Source organism: Hypanus sabinus, chromosome 4 (genome assembly GCF_030144855.1).
Source record: "Hypanus sabinus isolate sHypSab1 chromosome 4, sHypSab1.hap1, whole genome shotgun sequence".
Taxonomy (NCBI): Eukaryota; Metazoa; Chordata; class Chondrichthyes; order Myliobatiformes; family Dasyatidae; genus Hypanus; species Hypanus sabinus.
This window is the reverse complement of record NC_082709.1, coordinates 147,984,554-148,010,187: the sequence shown is the minus strand read 5'-3', so window position 1 is coordinate 148,010,187 and position 25,634 is coordinate 147,984,554. Positions and strand designations below refer to the sequence as shown.

At 43.5% G+C, this 25,634-nt stretch overlaps 1 protein-coding gene and 1 long non-coding RNA gene across 7 annotated transcripts in view; one reads left to right on the top strand and one right to left on the bottom strand.

Moving 5' to 3' along the window:
* Positions 1–25,634, bottom strand: part of LOC132393300 (uncharacterized) — a 96,709-nt gene that overhangs the window by 7,084 nt on the left and 63,991 nt on the right. The gene's annotated exons all lie outside the window — the stretch shown is intronic.
* Positions 1–25,634, top strand: part of LOC132393298 (uncharacterized) — a 113,426-nt gene that overhangs the window by 24,663 nt on the left and 63,129 nt on the right. For 2 of the 5 annotated variants that reach the window (XM_059968345.1, XM_059968344.1), the window contains exons 5-6: positions 3,454–3,516; positions 6,763–6,799. In XM_059968345.1, coding sequence (XP_059824328.1) covers positions 3,454–3,516; positions 6,763–6,799 — 100 coding nt within the window. Of the gene's footprint in view, positions 1–3,453; positions 3,517–6,762; positions 6,800–8,964; positions 11,166–25,634 lie in introns of those variants that run through there. The other 3 variants (XM_059968346.1, XM_059968347.1, XM_059968348.1) reach the window with 3 other exon arrangements.

Here is a 25,634-nt window from a genome sequence, read left to right as displayed (position 1 = left end):
CTCCTGCACCTGCTTGTCAAAGAACAGGGCTCCCCTTCCTCCACCATTGTTGCTGCCCTCACTCGCATCTCCTTCATTTCCTGGACATCCAGGCTCTTCCTGCCAACTTAACAGGGATAGAGCTCCTCGTGTCTTCACCTACCACTCATGAATCTCTGATTCCAACACCTCATTTTCTGCAACTTCCACCATCTTCAACAGGATCCCTCACCCTGTGATCCCCTTGTCCATTCATCTCTCCCCACTAATCTCCCTCCTGGTACATATCCCTGCAGTTGACAGTTATGCTCATTTACCTCCTCCCATGCCTCCATTCAGCGGCCAAACAGTCCTTCCAGGTGAGGCAACATTTCACCTGCGAATCTGTTGGGGTTGTTACTCAGCTCTATCTGCCAAAAACAGAATTCCCAGTGGCCAACCATTTTAATTCCTACCCCATTCCTTTTCCAACATGTCGGTCCATGGCCTCCTCTTTTGCCACGATGAGTCCTCTCTCAGGGTGGAAGAACAAGACCTCATATTCCATCTAGGTAGCCTCCAGCCTGATGGTATGAATCAATTTCTCCTTCTGGGATTTTTTCCCACTCCCTTCTGTCTTCTATTCTCCACTCTGGCCTCTTACCTCTTCTTCTTACCCGCCTATCACCTTCCCCGGTACCTTGCCTTCTTTTTCTCCGATGGTCCACTCCTCTCCTATCAAATTCTTCTCCAGCCGTCTGCCTTTCTCACCTCCTGGATTCACCTACCACCTTCTAGCTGGTCCAACATCCCCTCTCCCCACCTTTTTATTCTGGCGTCTTCCCCCTTTTCAGCCCTGGAAGAAGTTTCTCAGTCCAAAATGTCAACTGTTTATTGATTTCCATAGATGCTCCCTGACCTGCAGAGTTCCTCCAGCATTTTGTGTGCATTACAAAGCATATTTGTTATGAAAATTCATTTAAAAACAGAATCTGAATTTTGCTGGATGATTGGTCTAGAAATTCAGTGGCACTTTGTTGGATATACAGAAATAACAATTTACTTTGAGATGCATTTTTAAATAACTTTTGATAGAAAACTCAAGGGGCCACTTCATTGTTAAATCAATGAATGTTTGCTAATTGCTGTCACTTATTTTTTCTAATTTTCTGAAAAATTCTAGAACAGATATTCTGAGTTACTAAGGGCAGAGTTGGGGATCTGAGAAAGGCACCTGTAAATATTTCTGAAATTAAGGTGGTCTTTTTCAAATATATTGTAGATTCATTTGAAATTTAGAGTGTATCACTTAGTATCGCATACAGTCATCTTTTATGTAAGGAAATATAACTTTCAAATTACAAATAATAGGTCCCAAGCAATAGTTTCTTTTTAAAAAAAAAGTACTGGCTAGTTGGCTTCAATTGTAAAACTTAAGGAGAAAATGATAACTCAGGTACAGGGAAGAATTTACTCCACTATTTTAAGTAAGATCAGGGAATCTTTTAGCAGAGTGACTTGTCCGAAAGCCAAAGCATTGATCAATCCCCAATGCAATGGGGTAATGTGTGTTTGATCTTTCTGCTGCAGAATAATTCATGATAGCACCCCCTTCCACTTATCAAATTCAGTTAGCATGTGGTTCACTTAAAACTATTCTTCTGTGTGTGCGTTCTTAACAGAAATACACTGTAGACCACTTTGAAAGTTAATTAAAAGTTTCAGGGCACTGTTCACTTGCAACCAAAAGTGTTATTTGCGATCATAATATTGATCTCAAGCACATCACACCTCACCTTTATAGCTTCCCATCTTTTAATTTGCGGTAGCAACATTTTCCCCTTTTTATTCCTCTTCTGAGCTCTCGTCTATTCACAGCACAAAAATGGGTCTTTCAGCCCAACACATCAATGCCAACCAAGATGGCTTTGTAAAGTTAAGCTCCATCTGCCTGTGTTTAGCCCATATCTCTCGAACCATTCCAATCCATGTATCTATCTAAATACCTTTTGAACACTGTCAATTCGCCGACTGCATGTGGAATCTGCTGCTCATACCTGAAAGCTTCTGTTCGGGAAAAACTCACCCCCCCCCCCCCCGGGTCTTTCTTGTTAACCATACATTTATGCCTCTAGTTTTAGATTCCCCAGACTGCAGCATAAAGACTCTAACCATTCACCCTGTCCATAACCTTCATGATCTTTATATGGCACTATAAAAGGTCACTCTCCTATATTCCAGGGAAAATTGCATCAGCCTATCCCAGTGGGCCCCAACCACTGGGCCGTGGCCCAGTACCAGGCTGCGGCCCTGTGTTTGGGGACCACTGGCCTATCTAATCTCCTTGAAATACAAGCCTTCCAGTCCTGGTAACAGGCTTATGAATCTATTCTGTATCTTTTTTAATAGCATTCTTCCTATTAACTCCAAAACCAAACTGAGCTCAATACTCCTCGGGATCTTGTAGAGTCACAGCATGACATCTTAACTCCTGTACCTAGTGCCTTGATCAATGAAGTCCAGCCTGCCAAATAATTTATTCAAAACTTTTTTGCCACTTTCAAGGATAATATATTTGTACCCTCGGTGTCTCTGTTCAATAGCCCTCCTCAGACCTTATTGTGTACTCTGAGCTTGGAATATCTTCCAAGCAGCATCACTTCACATTTGTCGAAGTCCCACAGCTCAAAAACAGGCCCTTTTTGCCCAATGTTCATGACCACAAAGTTGTTAAATTCTGATGTCAGAGTTAAATTCCACCTGCCTTACCTTGGTCTAGTTTCCCAGTGGCCCAAAATCATGATTATATTCTTAGACAAACTTTTTCACTGTTCATTATACCCTCAATTTTGGTGTCATCTATTAATTGTGCCACCTACTTTTTCATTCAAATCAATAATACATATGATAAACAACGGGATCATGCACCACATCAGTGGTCAGAGGTCTCCAATCTCACTCCAGCTGCCTGAGCTGCTGAGCTTTGTTTGTAGAGAACTAGTTTAAGATGACCACGTACACATTAATATCATGTAGACAACATGACCATCCATTCATTAAGCTTTTACTGTGATGCAAAATTTGAATTAAATGTATTTGTCTTGCCAATAACATTAAAGTTCATGTTTGAGAACCCCATTGGGAAAGGTGAAAACAATGTTAAAAAATTGTAAAACGCGAAAATCACAAAGGAAACAGATTTCAGAGGAGTGGTTAAGAGATATAACCCTGCCAAAATCACAATTCCTTCTAGTGAAGAAAATGACACACATAGCCTCATTTGTTCAAGATTACTTTTCTTATTAGTTTACCAGTTAATATTGCTCTGCCATTCATGATGAAATGCTTCACCATCTGCTAAGTAGTAAACTGTTAGAATCCAAGATGAGCAAGTGTCACTGTTGCATATCACATTAGCCGACATCAGTAGGCAACTCCATCTGAAGTATTACAATAGATCTGTTGCAAACCTATCTCCTATTTTTTTTCTCTCAGAGAATGAACAAGATGGGTACAAAACAACGAACGCAGAAGATCCAAAGAATGTATCACCAGAAGGTAACACGTCATGATAGAATTTCAGTAGAAACAGAGAAGTGGGAGAGGGTGTAGGCCATTCAGCCTTTCAAAACCCCTCTGCCATTCAGTGTGATTGTGGCTAATCATCTCTTTCTTCCATCTACCTTGAACTATTCTGTGTCCAAAAAACTTTTTCCTTAAAATTTGTTTTTTTTTTGGAGGGGGGTAGCGATAATTCCACAGATTCGCCATCTTCTGAGAGAGGAACCCCCTCTCTTAAAAACTTGCATAAAAACTCTCCTCCTTCATCCTCCCCACCCCTTTTTTTTCTAAACACTAGTAAATATAGACTGACTCAACACAATCTCTCCTCAAATGGTGAGCCATTGTGGCACTCTGTACATCAAGTTATCCTTTCTTGGCAAAGAGACCAAAGTGCACACAATACTCCAGATGTAGTCTTACCAAGGCCTAATATAATTGTAGGAATTTATCCTAGCTCCTATACTCGGAACCACTTTTAATAAAAGCCAGGGCATCTTAGCTGCTTACTGTAAATGAATGATTGCTTTTGGTGATTGCTGTAGAAGGATTGCATGTTTTTTTTTCTCAGAGTTAGTTTTATTATCACTGACACCCATTCTGAAATCTGTTGTTTTGCAAAGCCAGTACACTGCAATAGAGTGCCACGGCAGCATGGTGATGAGCACAAAGCTATTACAGCTTATGGCGTTGGAATTCACATTTCAATTCTGATGCCGTCTGGAAGGAATTAGTATGTTCTCCCCATGTCTGTTTGGGTTTCCTCCAGGTGCTCCGGTTTCCTCCCATAGTCCAAAGACATATTGGTTAGTAGGTTAATTGGTAAATTACAAATTGTCCTATGATTAGGCTTGGGTTAAACAGACAGGTTGCTGGGCAGCACAGCTTGCTGGACTGGAATTTTGCTAAATATATAAATTGAAATTATTAAAGATTACAATAAGAAATATATAAAAATTAATAGGTAATACAAAGAGACAGTAAAATTGACCATGGACCATTCAGATATCTGATGCTCGAGGGGAAGAAGTTGTTCCTAAAACATTGAGTGTGCATTCTCAGGCTCCTGTACCTCCTCCCCGATGGTAGTAATGAGAAGAGGATGTTGTAGATTCTGAGGGTCCTTACGATGATTGCTGCATTCCTGAGGTACTATTTGAAGATGTGCTTGATGGCGGGGAAGCTTGTACTGGTAGGGAGTTGGCTGAGTCTCCAAACCACTGCATGTTTTCAATCCTGTGCACTGGAGCTTCTGTAGCAAATTAAAACCCAAGTTTTGAAGGGGAAGTCCTGTACCTTTCCTTCCCCTTTTCCCTCTTTCACCTCATCTCTTTGCCCTCCCATCGCCACCCTCTGGTGCTCCTGCCCCCTTTTCTTTCAACCATGACTTTCTGTCTCTTTCACCAATCAACTTCCCAGCTCTTTACTTCATCCTCCCCCCTCCAGGTTTCACCTATCATCTTCTGTTTCTCTTCTCCCCCCCCCCCCCCCCCACCTTTTTATCTACTCCTCGTCGTTTAATCTCTAGTCCTGCCGTAGAGTTTTGGCCCAAAACGTTGCATGCACACTTTTCCATAGATGCTGCCCAGCTTCCTAAGTTTCTTGAGCATTTTGTGTGTGGTGCTTGGATTTCCAGCATCTGCAGATTTTCTTTTGTTTGTTTCTTAAATCCCATTAGCATTTATCCTCGTAACTCATAGTCCCAGCTGGTTTCATGTCATTAGTAAACTTGTGTTTTACTGATAACATGGAGTCAGTTTATCACTAAACTGAATTGCAGGAGGCGAAGAGTGGGAATAAATTTTTAAAAAAGTTTTCTAATTGGCTGGCAGTTAATAGTGGCGTTCTGCAGAGGTCTGTGTTAGTACCACTTTTCGCATTATATGTCAGTGATTTGGATGATGAAATTGATTGCTTTGTGGCCAAGCTTACGGATGATGCGAAGATAAGTGGAGGGGCAGGAGGTGCTGAAGAAGCAGGGAGTCTGCAGAAGTAATTAGATTAGGAGAATGGACAAAAGTGGAAGATGGAGTATAGTGTAGGGAAGTGAATCATCATACACTTTAAGAGAAATAAAAAAAGGTGTAGACTATTTTCTAAATGGACTTGGGAGACCACGCAGGATTCTGTAAAGGTTGAGTGGGTGGTAAGGAAGGCAAATGCAACGTTTGCATTCAGAGGATGAGAATATTAAAAATCAGGGATGTAATACTGATGGTTTATAAGGCATTGATCAGACTTTACTGGGAGTGCTGTGAATAGATAATGATCCTTATCTAAGAAAAGATGTGTTGGCATTGGTAGGGCTCCAAAGGAGATTCCCAAGAATGTTTCCAGGAATGAAGGGGTTAGTGTATCAACAACTGGTTCTGGGCATACATTCACTGAAAGTTTAGAAGTGAGGGAGATTTCATTGAAGCCTATTGAATATTGAAAGGCCTAGACAGGGTGGATGTGGATAGGAGGTTTCCTGTATTGGGTGAGTCTAGGACCAGGGGGCACAGCCTCAGAATAGAGGAATATCCACTTAGAACAGAGATAAAGAGGAAGTTCTTTAGCCAGAGGGTGGCGAATCTATGGAATTTGTTGCCGTAGGCTGCTGTGGATATGAAGTAATTGGGTACATTTAAAGCGGAGATTGAAAGGTTCTTGATTAGTCATGGTGTCAAAGCTTACAGGAAGAAGGCAGGAGAATTAGGGGTTCAGAAGGATAATAAGTTAGCTGTGATGGAATGACAGCTGGCTCAATAGACCAAGTGGCCCATTTCTGCTCCTATCTCTTATGGTCTTATTGCATTGAATTCATTCCTCTAAATCTGTGATGTACATGCTGAATAGCTGGTGTACAAGCACTTGTTTCTGCATATCCAAGCACTGATTCTTGCCATCCTGATAAATCTATTTGCTCCTATTTTGCTTGCTGTCCATCAATGGATTTTCAAATCATAAAGTAAATTAACCCCAGTCTTATGATCCTGCATCTTACTGTCTACCTGAATTTCCTCTATAGCTGTTACACTTTATTCTGTATTGTTTTTTTTTTATCTTTGTCGTACCTCAACACTGTACAATGAATTGATCTGTATGAACGCTATGCAAGTTTTTCACTTGGTGCAGTTTCTCCACTGTACATAAGTACACGTGGAAATAATAAAGCAATTTTAGCCAAAGTTGGAATCATCATTTGTTTTTGCATTTTCTTCCTTTTGTGTTAATGCATTTTTACCAATTTTACTTGTGCAGGAGATGGAATAGACCCAAAGCCTTCACCATCAAGTGAGTAAGTTACAATTTTTAGTAGCTGCAGCTGGAATTGTGAAAATTCTACTTCTTGACATTCCTTTTTATGATATGATTCTTTTATAATTTTACGCATTTAAAAGGTAGAGAAGAAGCGAAGTGTAAACCATCTGGAGAATGTGTTATGGCCATTAATTAGACTCTGATTTATACCTTACAGGCTCTTTGACCCAGTTTATCCAAGTTAACCAAGTTGTTTATTTGAGTTAGTCCCATTGAAGTGTCTTTCAAATTTTGTAACTGTGTCAGTTTCTACTATTTCCTCTGGCAACTCATTCTATATACCAATAGCCTTGATCAGATGAAGTTCCTCCGGTCCCTTTTAAATCTTTCCCCTCTCACCTTGCCTGTATCCTCTAGTTTTGAACTGCCATGTCCTGGGAAAATGACTGACTAATCTACCCTATCAATACTCATGATTTGAGAAAATCCTATGAAGTCACTTCTCAGCTTACTACACTCCATAGGGTAAAGTCTCAATCTATGCAGTCTCTCCTTATAACTCAAGACCTCCAGTCTATGAACAACATTAGGAAGCTTTACTATACCCTTTCCAGCTTAATTGCATCCTTCTTGTAACTAGGCAACCAGAACTCAAAGTGCAGTCTCACCAATATCTTGTACAGTTGTCACATAATATCTCAACTCTTGGCTCATTACCCTGCCAAATGAAGGCAAGCATTTCTTCACACCCTACAGTAACTGCAGATTCCAATTGTTTTAATGATTGGCTTCCAAAAGAGTATACTGAACCAGCAAGGATAGAAATTTACATATATGAATATTTGATGGATGTGGTGGTATGGACTTTATGATATCTGGTGTTCTATATCCACCAAAGCATCTTATAACACAAAATGGGATTAGGTCTCAATTTGTGCTGATCCTGAATGGTGTTGTTTTTTCTGATATTCTGCAAAGTTATCCTCCTTTCTAATATGTGTCAGTTTGCCTCCTAAGTTCCAGTGGAATCTATTTGACACTTTAAAGTTGTCAGTGCTAGATCTTGCCAATTAATTTGGGCTGGAATAGGGTATGGTGATCTGCTTTTCTCACTATAATCATCTTTAGTCCCTTTTTTTAAAAACTAAGCCTGTTGGTTAGTGGCCCACTTTCCAAAGGAAACAGTTTCACTGTGTTCTTTGTTGTTTTTTCCAATATAATTCTCCACACCCAACTCCCCAGCTACCACATTCCCTTTGTTTGTTTTATCTAATGGGACTCAGATTTCATGAATTACAACCAATGTACAGTATCAAACTTCTCACCACTCACTCCTATTAAAACCTAGGATTCTTTTAAAACAAGGGCGATGTTCTCAGCATCTGGAGCCTTGTCAGACTTCAGCCTCAACAGCTTCCTTAGTACTACTTCCCTGGTATTCTGTTTCTCTAGAGTTTTTCTCCCAATGTCTAACCTACACCCACGCTATTGGAAAAGTTTTTTTTTGTATCATCTGCATTCAAAACCATTGCAAAATACTTGTTTAATTCATCTATCACTCGTCGCTATTAATTCCGCAGGCTCTTTCCATTTGTTGAATCTGCTTTTGCATTTCCACTGAGCTTTCTCTGACTTTTTTTCCTCCTTAGTAATCCATTAGTTATTCTCTGCTGGCTTTTGTATTGTTTCTCACCTCTTGACCTATTAACCATCTTTGTGCAACTATGCACTTTAAAATTTAGTGCCATCTTTAACAATTTCAGTTAAACATAGATGACGGATGTTAGTATCTCTGTCATGCTGGAATGCATCTGTTGTGGCTATCCAAGAGATCCCCTTTAAATCACAAATGACATATACAAATTCCCTTTAGCTAGATCTGTTTCCTTGATTTCAGAATTACTTTTGATCCCAATGATTAATGTTAGTTTTGCTAATTTTTGTTCACTTACTCCTGTGACTAATTGACAGCTAGATTATTATGTTATTCATATTTAAACACATGGGAAAATTGTTACTCAGATGGTGTAGCTACAAATCTTTTTCAAAACATAGGAGAAATCTTTGTTAAATCCTCCGTCCTGGAGTTAATTTCCATCTTCACATCTATCATTGGTTTATTTTGTCTTGAATATTTAATAAAGTCATGTTTTATTTTACTGTATTTAATATGGATTATTGCTCATGTGTGTCTATATACAGGTGAGCCTTGAGTCAGAGAAGATATTTGACATTCCAAAGGTTAAAGAGAAAAGATCATAATCTTGAGCAGCACAAAGAGAATGTCTAATTGGGAGAAAGGCTCCCTTGAAGGTTTAACATTGAAAAGAATTTAACCAACAGTTCTGCAATGGATACTTGGCCTGAAATGTTCATCTTTTTGTATTGCACAGAAGCTGTTTGAACTTGTGCTTCTGGAATATTATATTTTTATTCTAGTAGCAATCGTGTGATGCCACTGTTACAGTGGTACTCTTAATTACACTTGCTGTACATTTCTAACTGCTGTAACAAGGGCTAAAGGCATGCAGACTTGAACGCTAGTGATGGATTATTGAAAAGAAAAATATTTATTTTTAGTCTTCATTTTGCTTGTAAGTAAACAAGTTAGTTCCCGTTCATGAAGTGACTTCGATTTCAGGTGCTTCTAAATTATTTAAGTTTAAAAGTCATAAATTTAACATTCAAAATGTTTTGCTCAATTGTCTAGAGTTATGCCAATTTTAGATGTCTGGCTGTGACAATGTCTCAATTTCTAACCCTGCAGTAATCAAGATAAACTGCATTTTACATGGTTTATTTTAAATGCATCTTGTATGAATATGTAGCTTGACAGTGTGTTTTTTTTATTGTTTTCGATACCCGCTGAATAGAATAGCTTCACTCATCTTAGGACTTAAGATGCTTTTAAAACAAAAAGCTGAAAATGCACAAGGGATTTATAGAATTCAGAGCATCTGGCACAGCTTGTAGAGCTTCTGCTACATTGCTCTAGCAACCTGGCATCAGGTTTGAGCTCCAGTGCCATCTCTGGGGAGTTTGCATATTCTCTCCGTGACCGTGGGTTCCCTTCCATGTACCACTAGTGAGAGTTCCGAGGCATTCGAATATTGTAAGTTGCCTTTGGTGTGTTGGTGACTGAGACACTCTGAAGGGAACATGGGAAGAAAATGTTACAGGAAATTGAGGTTGTACTGTGAGCTGGCGTAGATTTCATTGGCATTGATTTATTTTAAAGAGAAAAGTAGACAGACAATTTACAATGATTGTTTAAAATATTTTTAAAATTACAATCAAAAATTATACAAACATCGAATAGGGATTGGAGCTCAAACAGTAATGAATGTCTTTGTTTTCTTATGCGGATGATAAAAGTAATCCAAAGGAAGTGATTAAAGCAAATTGAGTAATTATAGAAAATTGCCAGTCAGCCTTGTGCACTTTCATATACTCCTGCCTCACACTGCCAGGAATTTTTATTATTTTCTAAAATTTAAACTCCCAAAGTTCAGGGTGGAATTTGGATGACAACAGATTGTGTAAAAGGGAAGATCTGAAGAACTTGACGGTGTTGAAGAAACTGGAAAGGTTGACACATACTTTTATGGCAATGAGAAAAATCTTAACTCCTTTGCAATCATTGTCAACACGACCCAATGACATGAAATAAAACTATGAAAAAAAAAAAGCCACTGATAATTTATGATACAGAAAATAAGTTGCTATGGGAGTTTTTTAAATGCTGATGAACAGAAAGGCCTTGAAGCCTAAATCGATTGTTTTCTGAAAGGGTCTACATATTAAAAGGATGATGAAGAAGGCAGAGGTTTCAGGGTTTTGGCATAGAGTGCAAGGGCTGGAACATTATGTTGCCACTCAACAACTCACTGGTTGGGCAGCATTTGAAGTATTGCAATAAATCAAATGGGCTGGACTTGCACGTTTAACTAGTCATCACTTGGCCTGCTGGACTGGGTTGAGGGAATATAGAGGTACAAGATAAAAGGCAAAAATAGGGTAGATGGCAGGGATATCAAAAACAAGAAGGCTGAGGTTCAACGTAAGAGGAAGGAGTTTTAAAGAGGATTTGAGAGATTTTTTTAAACCAATAATTGATGTCTTCAACTCACTGCCAGTAGTGTAGTCAGATAGGCCCACTGTGTTGAAGAGTCATTTAGAAATACACCTAAATAGGCAAGTTATTGGATATAGTCCCAATGCAGGCAAATGTAATAGGTCTAAATGTGTAAAAAGATCATCATGTACATGGTAAGAAAAAAACACCTTGTCGCTGTACTGTATGACTAGAGCTTGAAATACTTGTTTTATCTTGTAGCCTTGTTTATGTTTCTGAAAGCAATAGCCACCACTTGGGATAATAAATAAATACCTTGTGCTTCCCAATCTTTGTTTTTGTTTTATTACAAATTATTAATTACTGACCCCTTCTACCCACCTATCAAATCTATAAAGGCAGACAATGGTTTATGTGATTGGTTAAATGATTCCGAATTCAGCACAAGATGACTGGTTGTGGAATATTCAAGAAAAACTTAGATGGTTATGCACACTGAAAGAAATACATAAGAAAATGTATGTAAAATGTTTGAATGTAAGCTGCTGTATAAATATAAGCAATGAATGGAAAAATACAATATTGTAGCGGTGTGCTACAAGCAGCGCTAAAATTACGACACGGAGTCGGTAACTGCAGTCGAAGGAAAAACTTTATTCGAAAACTTCAGCCTCACTTTTAAGCCTCTGTCAACCGGCCCCCCATGGCGAAGAGGCTCCAAAGCTCTGTGCTCGCAAACCCCCGTAGGCTATCTAATTGTGAGTCGGTTCGGATACGCTAGGAAATGAGGCGCTACATAACCCCCCCCCCAGAACCGGCGATACACCCCCCAATGTCCACAGCCTGGGCCAGAACCTGCTTGGGGGGTCGGCCTCTGCGCCTCTGCACCGGAAACTCGGCCGGTTGCGCCAGGTCCACATGGGCCGGCTTGAGGCGGTCCACTGTGAAAACCTCCTCCTTCCCCCCAAAGTCCAGCACGAACGTGGACCCGTTGTTCCGGAGCACCGTAAACGGCCCCTCGTATGGCCGCTGCAGCGGTGGCCGATGCCCGCCCCTTCGTACAAACACAAACTTACAGTTCCGTAGGTCTTTGGGTACGCAGGTCGGGTGCCGCCCATGCTGTGAAGTGGGTATGGGGGCCAGGTTACCGAGCTTCTCGCGAAGTCTGCCCAGGACTGCAGCGGGTTCTTCCTCTTGCCCCCTCGGGGCTGGTAGGAACTCCCCGGGGACGGCCAGGGGCGCGCCGTATACCAACTCGGCCGACGAGGCGTGCAGGTCGTCCTTGGGCGCTGTGCGGATGCCGAGAAGGACCCAGGGAAGCTCGTCCGCCCAGTTGGCTCCACGCAGGCGGGCCATGAGGGCCGACTTCAGGTGACGGTGGAAACGCTCCACTAGCCCGTTCGACTGTGGGTGGTAGGCAGTGGTGTGGTGCAGCTGAGTCCCCAAAAGGCTGGCCATAGCTGACCACAGGCTGGAGGTGAACTGGGCGCCTCTGTCGGAGGTAATGTGGGCTGGTACACCAAAGCGGGATATCCAGGTGGCGAGCAGGGCTCGGGCGCAAGATTCGGAGGTGGTGTCGGTGAGCGGGACTGCCTCTGGCCATCTTGTGAACCGGTCCACGATAGTCAGGAGGTAACGCGCTCCGCGCGACACTGGCAGGGGGCCCACGATATCCACATGAATGTGGTCGAAACGCCTGTGGGCGGGATGGAACTGCTGCGGTGGGGCTTTGGTGTGCCGCTGAACCTTGGCCGTCTGGCAGTGCATGCACGTTCTGGCCCATTCACTGACCTGTTTGCGGAGACCGTGCCAAACGAACCTGCTGGAAACCAGCCGGACAGTTGTCCGGATGGAGGGATGCGCCAAGTTATGAATGGAGTCGAAAACACGTCGCCGCCAGGCTGCGGGGACGACCGGACGGGGCTGGCCGGTGGCGACGTCACAGAGTAGGGTCCTCTCACCTGGGCCCACGGGGAAGTCCTGGAGCTGCAAACCAGAGACTGCAGTCCTGTAACTCGGAATCTCCTCATCTACCTGCTGTGCCTCTGCCAGTGCCTCAAAGTCTACCCCTTGGGAAAGGGCATGAACGGTAGGGCGAGAGAGCGCATCCGCCACGACATTGTCCTTACCCGAGACGTGCCGGACATCCGTTGTGTATTCAGAGATGTAGGACAGGTGGCGTTGCTAACTGCAGTCGAAGGAAAAACCTTATTCGAAAACTTCAGCCTCACTTTTAAGCCTCTGTCAACCGGCCCCCCATGGCGAAGAGGCTCCAAAGACCGATGGGAACTCCGCCAGGACCCTGGTGAAATCGTTGTCGGACAGCGTGATGGAGCCGAGGTGAGGGGCTGGCAACTGGGCCGCGCCCAGGGAGAACGTCTGAAAGGTCTCGGCGTGTACCAGTCTCTTCCTGGGCAGGTCAACCAGTAGGCTGTGAGCTCGCAAAAAATCCGCACCCAGAAGCGGTTGGGCTACGGCGGCCAGTGTGAAGTCCCACGTGAACTGGCTGGGGCCGAACAGTAGCTGCACCTGACGGGTGCCATAGGTCCTTACTGTGCTGCCATTCACGGCCCTCAGGGGGGGACCCGGTGCCCTGCTGCGGGTGTCGTAACTCGTCGGAGGTAAAACGCTGATCTCAGCCCCAGTATCGACCAAAAACCGGCGTCCCGACCTTCTATCCCACACATACAGGAGGCTATCCCGATGGCCAGCCGCCGTAGCCATCAGCGGCGGCTGGCCCTGGCGTTTCCCGGGAACTTGCAGGGCGGGCGGCAACGGCGGGCTTCTGCGCCCCACCGCTGGTGGTAGAAGCACCAGTGGTCATTGGACCAGGGGTTAGTGGGCTCTGCGGCCGGGCCTGGACTGGTTTGCTGCCGGGAGCGTGGCTGGGAGATCTGTGCGATGGACGCCCCGCTCACCTTTTTGGCGTTCCACAGCAAGTCCGCCCGGGCTGCCACCTTCCGGGGGTCACTGAAATCCACGTCGGACAGCAGCAGGCGTATGTCCTCGGGCAGCTGCTCCAGGAATGCCTGCTCAAACATGAGGCCTGTGTGTCCCTCGGCCAGAGACAACATCTCATTCATTAAAGCCGATGGAGGTCTGTCGCCCAAGCCATCCAGGTGCAGTAAACGGGCAGCCCACTCGCGCCGTGAGAGTCCGAAAGTCCTGAGGAGCAGGGCTTTGAATTCCGTGTACTTGCCGTCTGCCGGGGGCGACTGTACGAACTCCGCGACCTGGGCAGCTGTGTCCTGGTCGAGGGAGCCCACCACGTAGTAGTAGCGGGTGTCTTCTGAGGTGATCTGGCGAACGTGGAATTGGGCTTCGGCTTGCTGGAACCATAGGTCCGGGCGCTGTGTCCAGAAACCCGGCAGTTTCAACGAAACCGCATGAACAGAGGCGGCGTCGGTCATTTCTGGTCCAAAAATCGTTTGGACCGTCGGGGTCACCAATTGTAGCGGTGTGCTACAAGCAGCGCTAAAATTACGACACGGAGTCGGTAACTGCAGTCGAAGGAAAAACTTTATTCGAAAACTTCAGCCTCACTTTTAAGCCTCTGTCAACCGGCCCCCCATGGCGAAGAGGCTCCAAAGCTCTGTGCTCGCAAACCCCCGTAGGCTATCTAATTGTGAGTCGGTTCGGATACGCTAGGAAATGAGGCGCTACAATATCATCAAACTAGTTTAGAGCATGCTGAATTATAGCACCATTGCAAGCACTGTGGGACCAGGAGGACAGCTGCAAGTATATACTACCTCAGAAAAGGGGTAATTAGCTGAATTTAACCAAGAATCTTAATAGTGAAAATTATTGTGGACCTAGGACATGAGCACACTGGGACTTCTTGTTGTTTGTATTGTCACAGCCAGAGCTACTTGCGTATTACTGAAAAGGCTTTTGGAACTTCTGCACTGAGAAAACCTTAAGTGTGCCCACACACGTGGTTTTATTTTCAATTGTTTTAAATTTAATGACATTTAGTTTCCCCACTGTTAATCATGTTGGCAACTTGTATGCTACATTAGCTTACAAACGCCAGCTGGGGAATTTAAAATTCTGTTACCATTGTAGGCATAACCCTGATTAAAGGTAATTGAAACCACCTCTTCTACACCCTGATTTTTATTTAAATGTGCAAAGCTGCTTTACCTGGAATTGTCTAATAAACAGCATCATCTGTGAAAAGATTCTGTGTTTTAATAATGTGTATAATGGTCAAGTATATTTTACATTTTCTCCTTCATTCTGGGCTCTGCAAAGAGGAATTCCTAACACTGTAAAGATGTGTTCCATAACGGACAGCTGATACCAATATGGCGTCCCTTTTTAAAATTTAGGATCAGGTTATAAAGAGTTGGTCAATGTGCCCTCTGATGTTGGGATAGTTTGAGCTATCCATATACTGTACTTGTTTTTAGTGGACCACTTTGTCAAGCACCTCTGCTCCATCAGCCAGAAGAATCTCCTGGTGGCCAACCATTTTACTTCCTACCCTCATTCCCATTCCAGCATGTCAGTGCATGATGAGGCCATTCTCAGGATGGAGGAGCAACCCCAAATTCCATCTGGGTGGCCTCCAAACTGATAAAATGAACATTGATTTCTCCTGGTATTTTTTTTCTTTTCCTTGCTCCTTCTCACTTCTATTCCTCACTCTGGCCTCTTCTCCTCACCTGCATTACCTTCCCCTGTTCCCCTCCTTTTTCCCTTTCTTCCATGGTCCACTCTCCTCTCCTATCCTATCAAATTCCTTCTCCTCCAGCCCTTTACCTTTTCCATCCACCTACCCATCTATCACCTAGTAAACACAAAGTACACTGCAGATGCTGTGGTCAAATCAACACGTACAAACAAGCTGGATGAACTCAGCAGGTCGGGCAGCATCTGTTAAAATGAGCAGTAGTCAACGTTTCGGGCTAAGTCCCTTCATCAGGACTGAAGAAGGAGGGAGTCTCCAGCCCCTTGGTATGAACATTGAATTCTCCATCTTCCGGTAATTACCTCCCTCTCCCTTCTCCCATCCCACTTTCACTCTGCCTCCTCCTCCAGCTGCCTATCACCTCTTTCACGATTCTGCCTTCTTCAACTACCCATTGTGCTTTCCCCTTACATTCCTGCTTCACCTCTCCTGCCTATCCCCTCCCTCACCCCTTGATCTTTCCTCTGATTGGTTTTCCACCCTCCCCCACCCACCTTCTTTATGGGGCCCCTGCCCCGTCCTTCTTCAGTCCTGATGAAGGGTCTCAGCCAGAAACGTTGACTACTGCTCCTTTCAGCAGATGCTGCCCGACATGCTGAGTTCATCCATCTTGTTTGTACGTGTTGATATCACCTTCTAGCTTGTCCTCTTTTCCCTTCCCTGACCCTTTTTATTTTGGCATCTTCCCTTTTTCTGTTCCAGCCCTGACGAAGGGGCTTGGCTCAAAATGTCAACTGTGTAGCTTTTTGTGTCTGTTCTAGGTTTCCAGCATTTGCAGAATCTGTTGTGTTCAGATCATTTAAGGTGGTTGGATAGGGTTAAGAGAGGAAGCGGAATAAACAATGGTAACAAGATAAACAGGGTTGTAATCTCAGAATTCCTTCTCTTGCCAGAATGCTAGTAAGGGCAAAGAATGAGAGGATGGGAAAATGAATGGATTGCAGAAGAGCCAGTGCAGGCTGGAGAGATTTACATTTCCTGGTCCATTGGTGTTGCTTCTAGGGCATAGGTGACAGGTAAAAGTGGAACAAGGGTCTTCCTAACTGAATAAGGGCCAATGTCATGGTGAATTGGGGTGGGAGGGGGGATTTGCTAGGGTTGCTCAAGAAGGTTGTAACTAGTCTGGCAGGGGCCTGGAACTCCAGTAGTGTCATAGATGAGGAAATTGAAGCAAATGCTGAGGTTAAAACAAGCAAGTCCAATAGGCAGTGGCTGGGTAGTCTGAGAGGCAACCTTACCTAAAAGGCAAAGAAGATGACTTGGGGCACATGGAATTGTGATATCAATTGAGGCATGACCAGGACTGGGGAGCATGCCTTATGAGAATAGGTTGAGTGAACTCGGCCTTTTCTCCTTGGAGTGACGGAGGATAAGGGGTAATCTGATAGAGGTGTATAAGATGATGAGAGGTATTGATCGTGTGGATAGTCAGAGGCTCTTTACCAGGGCTGAAATGGCTAACACAAAAGGGCACAATTTTAAGGTGCTTGGAAGTAGGTATAGAGAAGATATTGTGGGTAAGTTTTTTACGCAGAGAGTTGTGAGTGTGTGGAATAGGCTGCCAGCTATGGTGGTGGAAGTGGATACATTAGGGTCATTTAAGATACTGCTGGATAGGTACATGGAGCTTAGAAAAATAGAGAGCTATGGGTAACCCTAGGTAATTTCTCAGGTAAGGACATGTTCGGCACAACTTTGTGGGCCGGAGGGCCTGTATTGTGCTGTAGGTTTTCTACGTTTCTACAGTTTACATAAAATAAATAAATTTAATGTTCAGTAATGAAGTTCAGTTTTTACTTGTGAAATCCAATTCCCTTAGCTAAGACTAGTACTATCACACCAAAGTACTCCCTCCCATGCCCACCATCTTTTTTCTGTAGTATTGCACTTTGCTTCTAATAAGATTCACATTGAATAGAATGAGACCAGAGGATTGCATTCATAACTTTGAGTCACATGTATGAGGTTTGAAACATTAGTCACCACAAATGACAGTCAAGCTTTCTTGCAAGAGGTAGCACTATAAAAAAAATAAAGTGCCATTTTAACCGAGGCCGCGTCAATTTTTAAGAAGTAGAGTACACATTAACTGTATGATGGAATATTCTCCCCGGCCTAGATGAGTGAAATGCACACAACTCTCAAGAAGATTGACACCATCCATGCCTTTTGAAAAAAGTGTTCATGTGGTGTTTATGTTGAAGCAGAACAGTTATAAATATCAGTTTATCTGTTGAGTTGACATTTGGTCCCTCTGTTGAGAACTCTATGGTTAGAAAACTAGTTCATTTTCTTCAGAGATATTGAATGTGCTCTGGAATGTTTGCAACCTTCGTTGTTTTAATTTAAAATTTCCAGGTTTTTTTTGCTTAAAATGAGCTCATACAAAGTTTATTTAAAAAGCAATTTTAAAAAACACAAATTGTGAGCCCTTTGGAATAATGCAAAGAAAATTCTGAAATGCCTGACATGCACATGGTGAGAGAAACAGAATTTAACCTTTTGTTTGTATTATTCTACTAATTGTATTATTTTGTCCTCTGAAGCTCAAAGAGAACAAAGGTTATGAACAGGGCGGTGGACGATGGCTTGGCTTCACATCATGCATTTTGTTGTGGGGAATTTCTGTTCATTCATTGGTGGATCCCAGATGGCAAAGCAGGCAGTATTGCAAGCTCGATGCCTCAGTATTGTTACCTCACCGACTCAATACTGAGTCCTCAAGAAGTGTCTTGGTCTGAAACATCGACTGCTTATTCATTTCCATAGCTGGTTCCAGACCTGCTGTGTTCCTCCACTATTTTGTGTTCATTGCTCGATGACTTGTATTTGATCCCGATCCCCAGTGCAGTCTGTTTGGAATTCACATAGTCTCTTTCTCATCTTATGGATTTTCCCAGGTGTTCCACTTTCCTCCCACGTTCCCAATAAATGCAGGTTTGTCAGTTAACTGACTATGTGAGTGATAGGAGAATCAGGGTGAAGTTGACAGGTATGTGAGAGAGAAAAGGTTACAGTGAAATAAGTAGGGATATCAAATTAATGGGACCATAGTGAGAGCTGGTAGAGACATTGTGGCTAAACTGGCCTCTGAAATCATAAAATATATGGGAAGAAAGTTAAAAAAAAGTTTAGGGACAGAGAAGAGATCAAGAAAGATGATGGCAAGGTAGAATGGGCTGTTGTCAGTCCGCATGTAGAACAGAGCACCTTGTATGTTGTTATTTAGGGTAGCAGCCAAATGAACAAACTGGGATGAGATTTTCAGTAACTGGTTCTTGAGAACACCAGAGCTAAGTAAACTGACCTGGACCTAATTAGCTACACCTAATATCCTCCAGCACTATTGAAACAGGAGATCCACCAGCAGATCAGTATTCTTAGTTCACCCACTTATGGCAAAAGAGGACATCGAGAGGTTGAATCCAAGTTTTGAAAAACTACTTCATCAGGTTACAGCTCAAGTTCTCCGATGCATGTCAGCATGGTGAGAAGATACAAAGAAGGACATCAAGTCAAGTCAAGTCACTTTTTATTGTCATTTCGACCATAACTGCTGGTACAGTACACAGTAAAAACGAGACCTTTTTCAGGACCATGGTGTTACATGCAACTGTGCATAAAACTAGACTGAACAATGTAAAAAAAACACAGAGAAAGAAACTATACGAGACTACAGACCTATCCAGGACTGCATAAAGTGCACAAAACAGTGCAGGCATTACAATAAATAATAAGACAATAGGGCAGTAAGCTGGTGTCAGTCCAGGCTCTGGGTATTGAGGAGTCTGATAGCTTGGGGGAAGAAACTGTTACATAGTCTGGTTGTAAAAGCCCGAATGCTTCGGTGCCTTTTCCCAGATGGCAGGAGGGAGAAGAGTTTGTATGAGGGGTGCGTGCGGTCCTTCATAATGCTGTTTGCTTTGCGGATGCAATGTGTAGTGTAAATGTCCGTGATGGCGGGAAGAGAGACCCTGATAATCTTCTCATCTGACCTCACTATCCGCTGCAGGGTCTTGCGATCCGAGATGGTGCAATTTCCAAACCAGGCAGTGATGCAACTGCTCAGGATGCTCTCAATACAACCCCTGTAGAACGTGATGAGGATGGGGGTGGGAGATGGACTTTTCTCAGCCGCAGAAAGTAGAGACGCTGCTGGGCTTTCTTTGCTATGGAGCTGGTGTTGAAGGACCAGGTGAGATTCTCCACCAGATGAACCCCAAGACATTTGGTGCTCTTAACGATCTCTACCGAGGAGCCGTCAATGTTCAGTGGGGAGTGATCACTCCGTGCCCTCCTGAAGTCAACAACCATCTCTTTTGTTTTGTTCACATTCAGGGACAGGTTGTTGGCTCCGCACCAGTCTGTTAGCTGCTGCACCAGTTGGCTCTCTGTAATCTCACTCATCATTCTGGCTGATGAGTCCTAGGGATAGATGAGGGAGGGAGAAGGAAATAAAAACAAATTTATAGAAGTTATCTTCTCTAATGCTACCCATGATCCATTCTTTCAATTATCGGGATCCAGTGCTGGCAATCGTGCTTATCTCATTCCAGCAATTGTCTCCTATCTTCACATTCCCCTCCCCCTACTTGCTTCATCTGTTGCACCCTGCTCTGGTTCTCTCCCTGCTCTAGATGTTTTCCTCTTTAACTACCAACAAGACAACAACTGGCTCAACTTCAGCACTCCTCTCTCCTCCTCGAACTTTACCCCCTCTGAACACATTGTCCTCCATTCTCTCCGCACCAATCCTAACCTTATCATCAAACCTGCAGACGAAGGGGGTACTGGTGCATGGTGGTCTGACCATTACCTTGCTGAGACCAGGCTGCAACACTCGGACAGCTCCTCATTCCTACCCCTTGAAGAGGACCCCGTTGGATCTGACACCATCACTGACATCATCAAATCTTCCACCAATCTCATAGTTCCCTAACCATATACTACTCATTTGTACCTCCTACCAAGAGCCACAAACTGGACTATCCAGGTAGGCCTACTGTCTCTGCTTGCTCCTGCCGCACTGAACTCATTATCTCAGACCATATCTCCATTCTTATCCCCTTCGTTCAGTCCCTTCCCACCTACAACCACGACACATCACACACTCTCGATCTCCTCACTAACTTTAAGTTCCCTGGCCCTGACCGCTTCATTTTCACCATGGATGTTCAGTCCCAGTACACTTGTATCCTCCATCAAGAAGTCCTTAAAGCTCTTCACTTCTTTCTCAATAAAAGTGCCAACCAGTTCCCCTCTGCCATCACCCTCCTCAATCTGGCAGAACTGTTCTTAACCCTCAGCAATTTTTCCTTCAGCTTCTCCCGTTTTTCCCAATCTTGAAGGGCAGCCATGGGCACCCGAATGGGCCCCAGCTATGCCTGCCTTTTCGTTGGCTATGTAGAATGGTTCATGTTCCAAGGCTTCTCTGGTTTTACTCCCCAACTCTTCCTCCACTACACTGACAAATGCATTGGTGCTGCTTCATGAACCCATGCTGAGCTTGCCAATTTCAGCAGCTTTGCCTCCAATAACCAGTTCCACGGTTATTTTGACTATACTGGCGTGGATTGAACCCTGGCTAAATGGCAAGAGGCAAAGAGTGGGAATGAAGGGAGCCTTTTCTAGTTGGCTGCTGGTGACTAGTGATGTTCCACAAGGGTCCGTGTTGGGACCTATTCTTCTTACATTATATGTCAATGACTTGGATGATGGAATTGATGGCTTTGCTGCGAAGTTTGATGACGATATGGAGGTAGGGAGAGACAGATAGTTTTGAAGAGAGGTTGCAGGTGGTCTTAGACAGATTAGGAGAATGGACAAAGAAATGGGCAGATGGACCAGTGTCAGGAAGTGTATGGTCATTGGTAGAAGAAATGAAAGGGTTAACTAATTTCTAAATGCAGAGAAAATACAAAAAAAAAACCTGATGTGCTTGTGCAGGATTCCCTAAAGTTTAATGTGCAGGTTGAATCAGTGGTGAGGAAGGCTAATGCAATGTTAGAATTCATTTCAAGAGAACTAGGATATAAAAGCAAGGATGTAACGTTTTATAAAGCACTGGTGAGGCCTCACTCAGAGTATTGTGAGCAGTTTTGTGATGTGCTGACACCAGAGAGGGTTCAAAGGAGGTTCACAAAAATGATTCCAGGATTGAAGAGCTTGTCATGTGAAGAGTGTTTGATGCCTCTGGGCCTGTTTTTACTGGAATTCAGAAGAACGAGGTGTGACCTAATTGAAACCTATCAAATGTTGAAAGAGCTCAATAGAGTGGATGTGGAGAGGATGCTTCCTATGGTGGGAGAGGCTGTGACCAAAGCACACAGTCAAAGAATAGAGGGTCGTCCTTTTAGAACAGAGATGAGGAGGAATTTCTTTAGGCAGACAGTGGTGAATTCATTGCCACAGGCAGCTGTGGAAGCCAAACCTTTACTCATATTTAAGGCAGAAGTTGATAGATTGGTCAGGGATGAAGGGATATGGGGAGAAGACAGGAGATTGGGGTTCAGAGGGCCATGGGCTAAATGAACTAATTCTGCTCCTGGGTCTTATGGTCTTAGAGCCTATACCTCTTCTGACCCTTCATTCCAAAAAATTCTATTCACCTTTCTCAATTCCTTCATCTGCACAGGATCTGTTCCCAGAATGAGGCTTTTCTTTCCGTACCATCAGAGATGTCCTCTTTCTTCAAAGAATGGGATTTCCCTTCCCGCACCATTGATTGTCCTCACTTGCATCTCTCCATTGCCCAAACATCCATGCTCATAATATTTTCCCACTGTCTTAACAGTGGTAGAATTCCTCTTGTCCTTACCTACCACCCCATGAGCCTCCACATCCAAAACATCATTCTCTGCAACTTCCACCATCTCCAAAGGGATCCTACCACTAAATATATCTTCATCTTCCCCCTCCACTTTCCACAGGGATTTCTCCCTCCATGATTCCCTGGTCTATTTGTCCTTCCCACTAATCTCCTTCCCAGCACTTAACCCTGAAAACAGCCAAGGTGCTACACCTGCCCTTTCACCTCCTCCCTCATCTCAATTCAGAGCCTCAAACAGTCCTTCCTGATGAGGCAACACTTCACCTGCGAAATTGCTAAGGTTGTCAATTGTGTCTGGTACTCTCAATATGGCTTCCTCTACGTTGTAAATCGGGGGATTGCTTCATCGAGAACCTCTGCTCCATCTGCCAAGAGCTGTCCTTCCCAGTGGCCAAACATTTTAATTCCAATTCCTATTCCCGTTCCAACGTGTCAGTCCATGGTCTCATCTTGTGCCACAATGAGGCCACCCTCAGGGTAAAGAGCAACATCTTATCTGGGTAGCTTCCAGTCTGATGGCATGAATATCAATTTCTCCTTCCAGTAAAAAAAATTCCCTATCCCCTCTTTTCTATTCCTCACTCTGGATTCCCACCTCTTCTTACCTGCCTGTCACCTCCTCCTCATTCCCTTTCTCCTATGGTCTATTCTCCTCTCCTATCAGATTCCTTCCTCTCCAAACCTTTACCCCTCCCACCCACCTGGCTTCACCTATCACCTTCTTGCTTTCATCCTTCATGTCCTCCCACCATTTTATTCTGGCATCTTCCCACTTCTTTTCAGGTCCTGAATCACGAAATGTCAACTGTTTATTCTTTTCCATAGATGCTGCCTGACCTGCTGAGTTCCTCCAGCACTTTGTGTGTGTGTGTGTGTGTGTGTGTGTGTGTGTGTGTGTGTGTGTGTGTGTGTTTTTAAATCAGTTGTTGTTTTGTTTTTTCTTTTTCCTCTTTCTCTCATTGTCTGCCTCCATCGATCATTTACCTGCCAGAATCTTTCATTTCCACCTCAGCACCTAACACCCCTCTTCAGTCCACCAACTGCTTTGAGTCCCGTCTATGCTGGCCGCCTTGCCTCTCCACTCAAGCAACACACGAATGCAGGAGGAACTCATCAGCCCTGATGAAGGGATTAGCACGAGATGTCGACTGCTTATTTCCCTCCATAGTTGCTGCCTGACTTGCTGAGTTCCTTCAACATTTTGTGTGTATGTTGCTCAAGATTTCAGAATCAGAATATGGTTTAATATCACTGGCATATGTCATGAAATGTGTTATTTTGCAGTAAAAAAATAACTTACAGTAAGAAATGCATATGTATAAATAAAATCAATAAGTACTGCAAAGAGAGACAAAAATATAGCGAGGTAGCGTAGTGTTTCAGCATCTGCAGAATCTCTTCTGTTTATGATTTAACTCTACATTTTTAGTCCTAATGCAGAGGTCCAGCCCAAAATCAATTTTTGCTTCCCTGCAGTGCTACTTGACCCCCTAAGTTCCGCCAGCAAGATCATGTGTTGCTCCACTACCCTGTTGTTATGCAGTCTAAACTTTTGAAGTTTAAGTTAACATTGCAACAAATTATTTTCAGTTACATGAGGAATAATATCGTCAAGGGATTGGGTGGAACGATCAGTGAGTAGTATTCCTTCATTTCTTGAATCTGGTGTATGAGATGAAAATCTTCCGGGCAGCTTCCTGAAGCAAAGCCCAACGGAACAGAATGCAATCATAGATTGTAAACAATTCTGTATTAATTGGCATGAAGGAGAAAAAATAACCTCTGTGCCTATGTCAGTGCAGCAGCATACTCCAGACTGAGTTTTTGCATCAGCAGATTTTTTTCTGATAAGGAAATTTTAGAAGTTCAAATTGGATCCCTAGATATGTAGGTCTTTAAGTTGGCACAATTGGGTTAATGTTGTACCTTGCTAATACTCCCACTAAAGACATATTGGACATCACTTGTGCAAAAGAAACTGGCGTTTGTTACATATCCTTCTGGAAAATGTTCATTATTCAGCTTTTTCTTCCCCAACTTTATTCGGCATTGTTTTGTCTTGGCAATTTGTTTTTGTACTAAAAGTTAGCAACTGGAGCAATTTTGGCCCCAATCTCCAGCTGACATTATCAGTGCAGGTGAAAGGTCAGGCTTAGAGAAGGATCTGACTGGGAACCTGCCCACAATTCTGCTGGTTGCCCAAATCTTCCTCTATCATTTAAAAAAAACTTGTATGCTCAGTGCATACAACTGTAGAATTTTTTTAATCTTAAAAGCTGAAGAAATTTAAAGCAAAGCAACGTCAGTTTCTGAGCAGCAACTGCACTTATGCAGATACCTCCGGTAGTGATAACTCTGAGCAGATGCCTAAGAGGAACAGAAAATAGAAATCCAAGATGTTCAGATCTACTGGTGGAGATGATATCAAGCCCCTTGATGAAAGTGATTTGGCCTATTTGGAAGGATGTGCCACAGTCAGTCAATGCAACCTCCATTAGCCCAAGAATTCTAGCAGATTTGGTGGGGGCTCTAGTGGAGCCTGACTGAATGTTCAAGCTGGTCTGATTCTGTCCTGTTACCCATGTAATATATACAAATTCAAGTAGAAGAGGAATGTCAATGCCAAACGAATCTGTGACCACACAACCCCCAAGAGTTAAAGAACACACATAAAATGCTAGAGGAACTCAGCTTGTCAGGCAGCAGTTATGGAGGTGTTTCGGGCCAGCATTTTGTGTGCGTGTGCTCAAGAGTTTCAGCATCTGCAGAATCTCGTGTTTATGAATAATTGGAATTTGTGCGCAGACATTCAGGCAAGGGAAAACTGAAGACTGAAGCAAACTGACAGCAGAAGGTTAGTATAAGGTGGGAAATTATATTTGGAGGCAGCTTGGAGACCTTGGCTACAGTATGCTTTGACTATTAAAATGTCTGCCTCTTAAATGTAATGATCGTATCAGATTCCACCACCTCCTCTGGCAGCAAGTTCCAACTATTTCCCAGTCTGTTAAAATAAAGCCTTTCCCTCAACTCCTACCTCTCAACACAAAAGGTATCTTTACAAAGGGGGAGGAAAGGTTAAATATCCTGCTTCTGTTTGCCTCTCATAATCTGAGATACTTTAGGTCAACCTTTTGTTTCTCTTCATCACCCCACCCCCCACTAGCCCCGGCAACCCAGCCTTAAATTGTTGGCTGAGAAAATTGCTTCCTGTGTCCTCACAGTGTAATTCTAGGGGATGTCCCCCAGGGAATCCCCGAGGGGATTCTAGG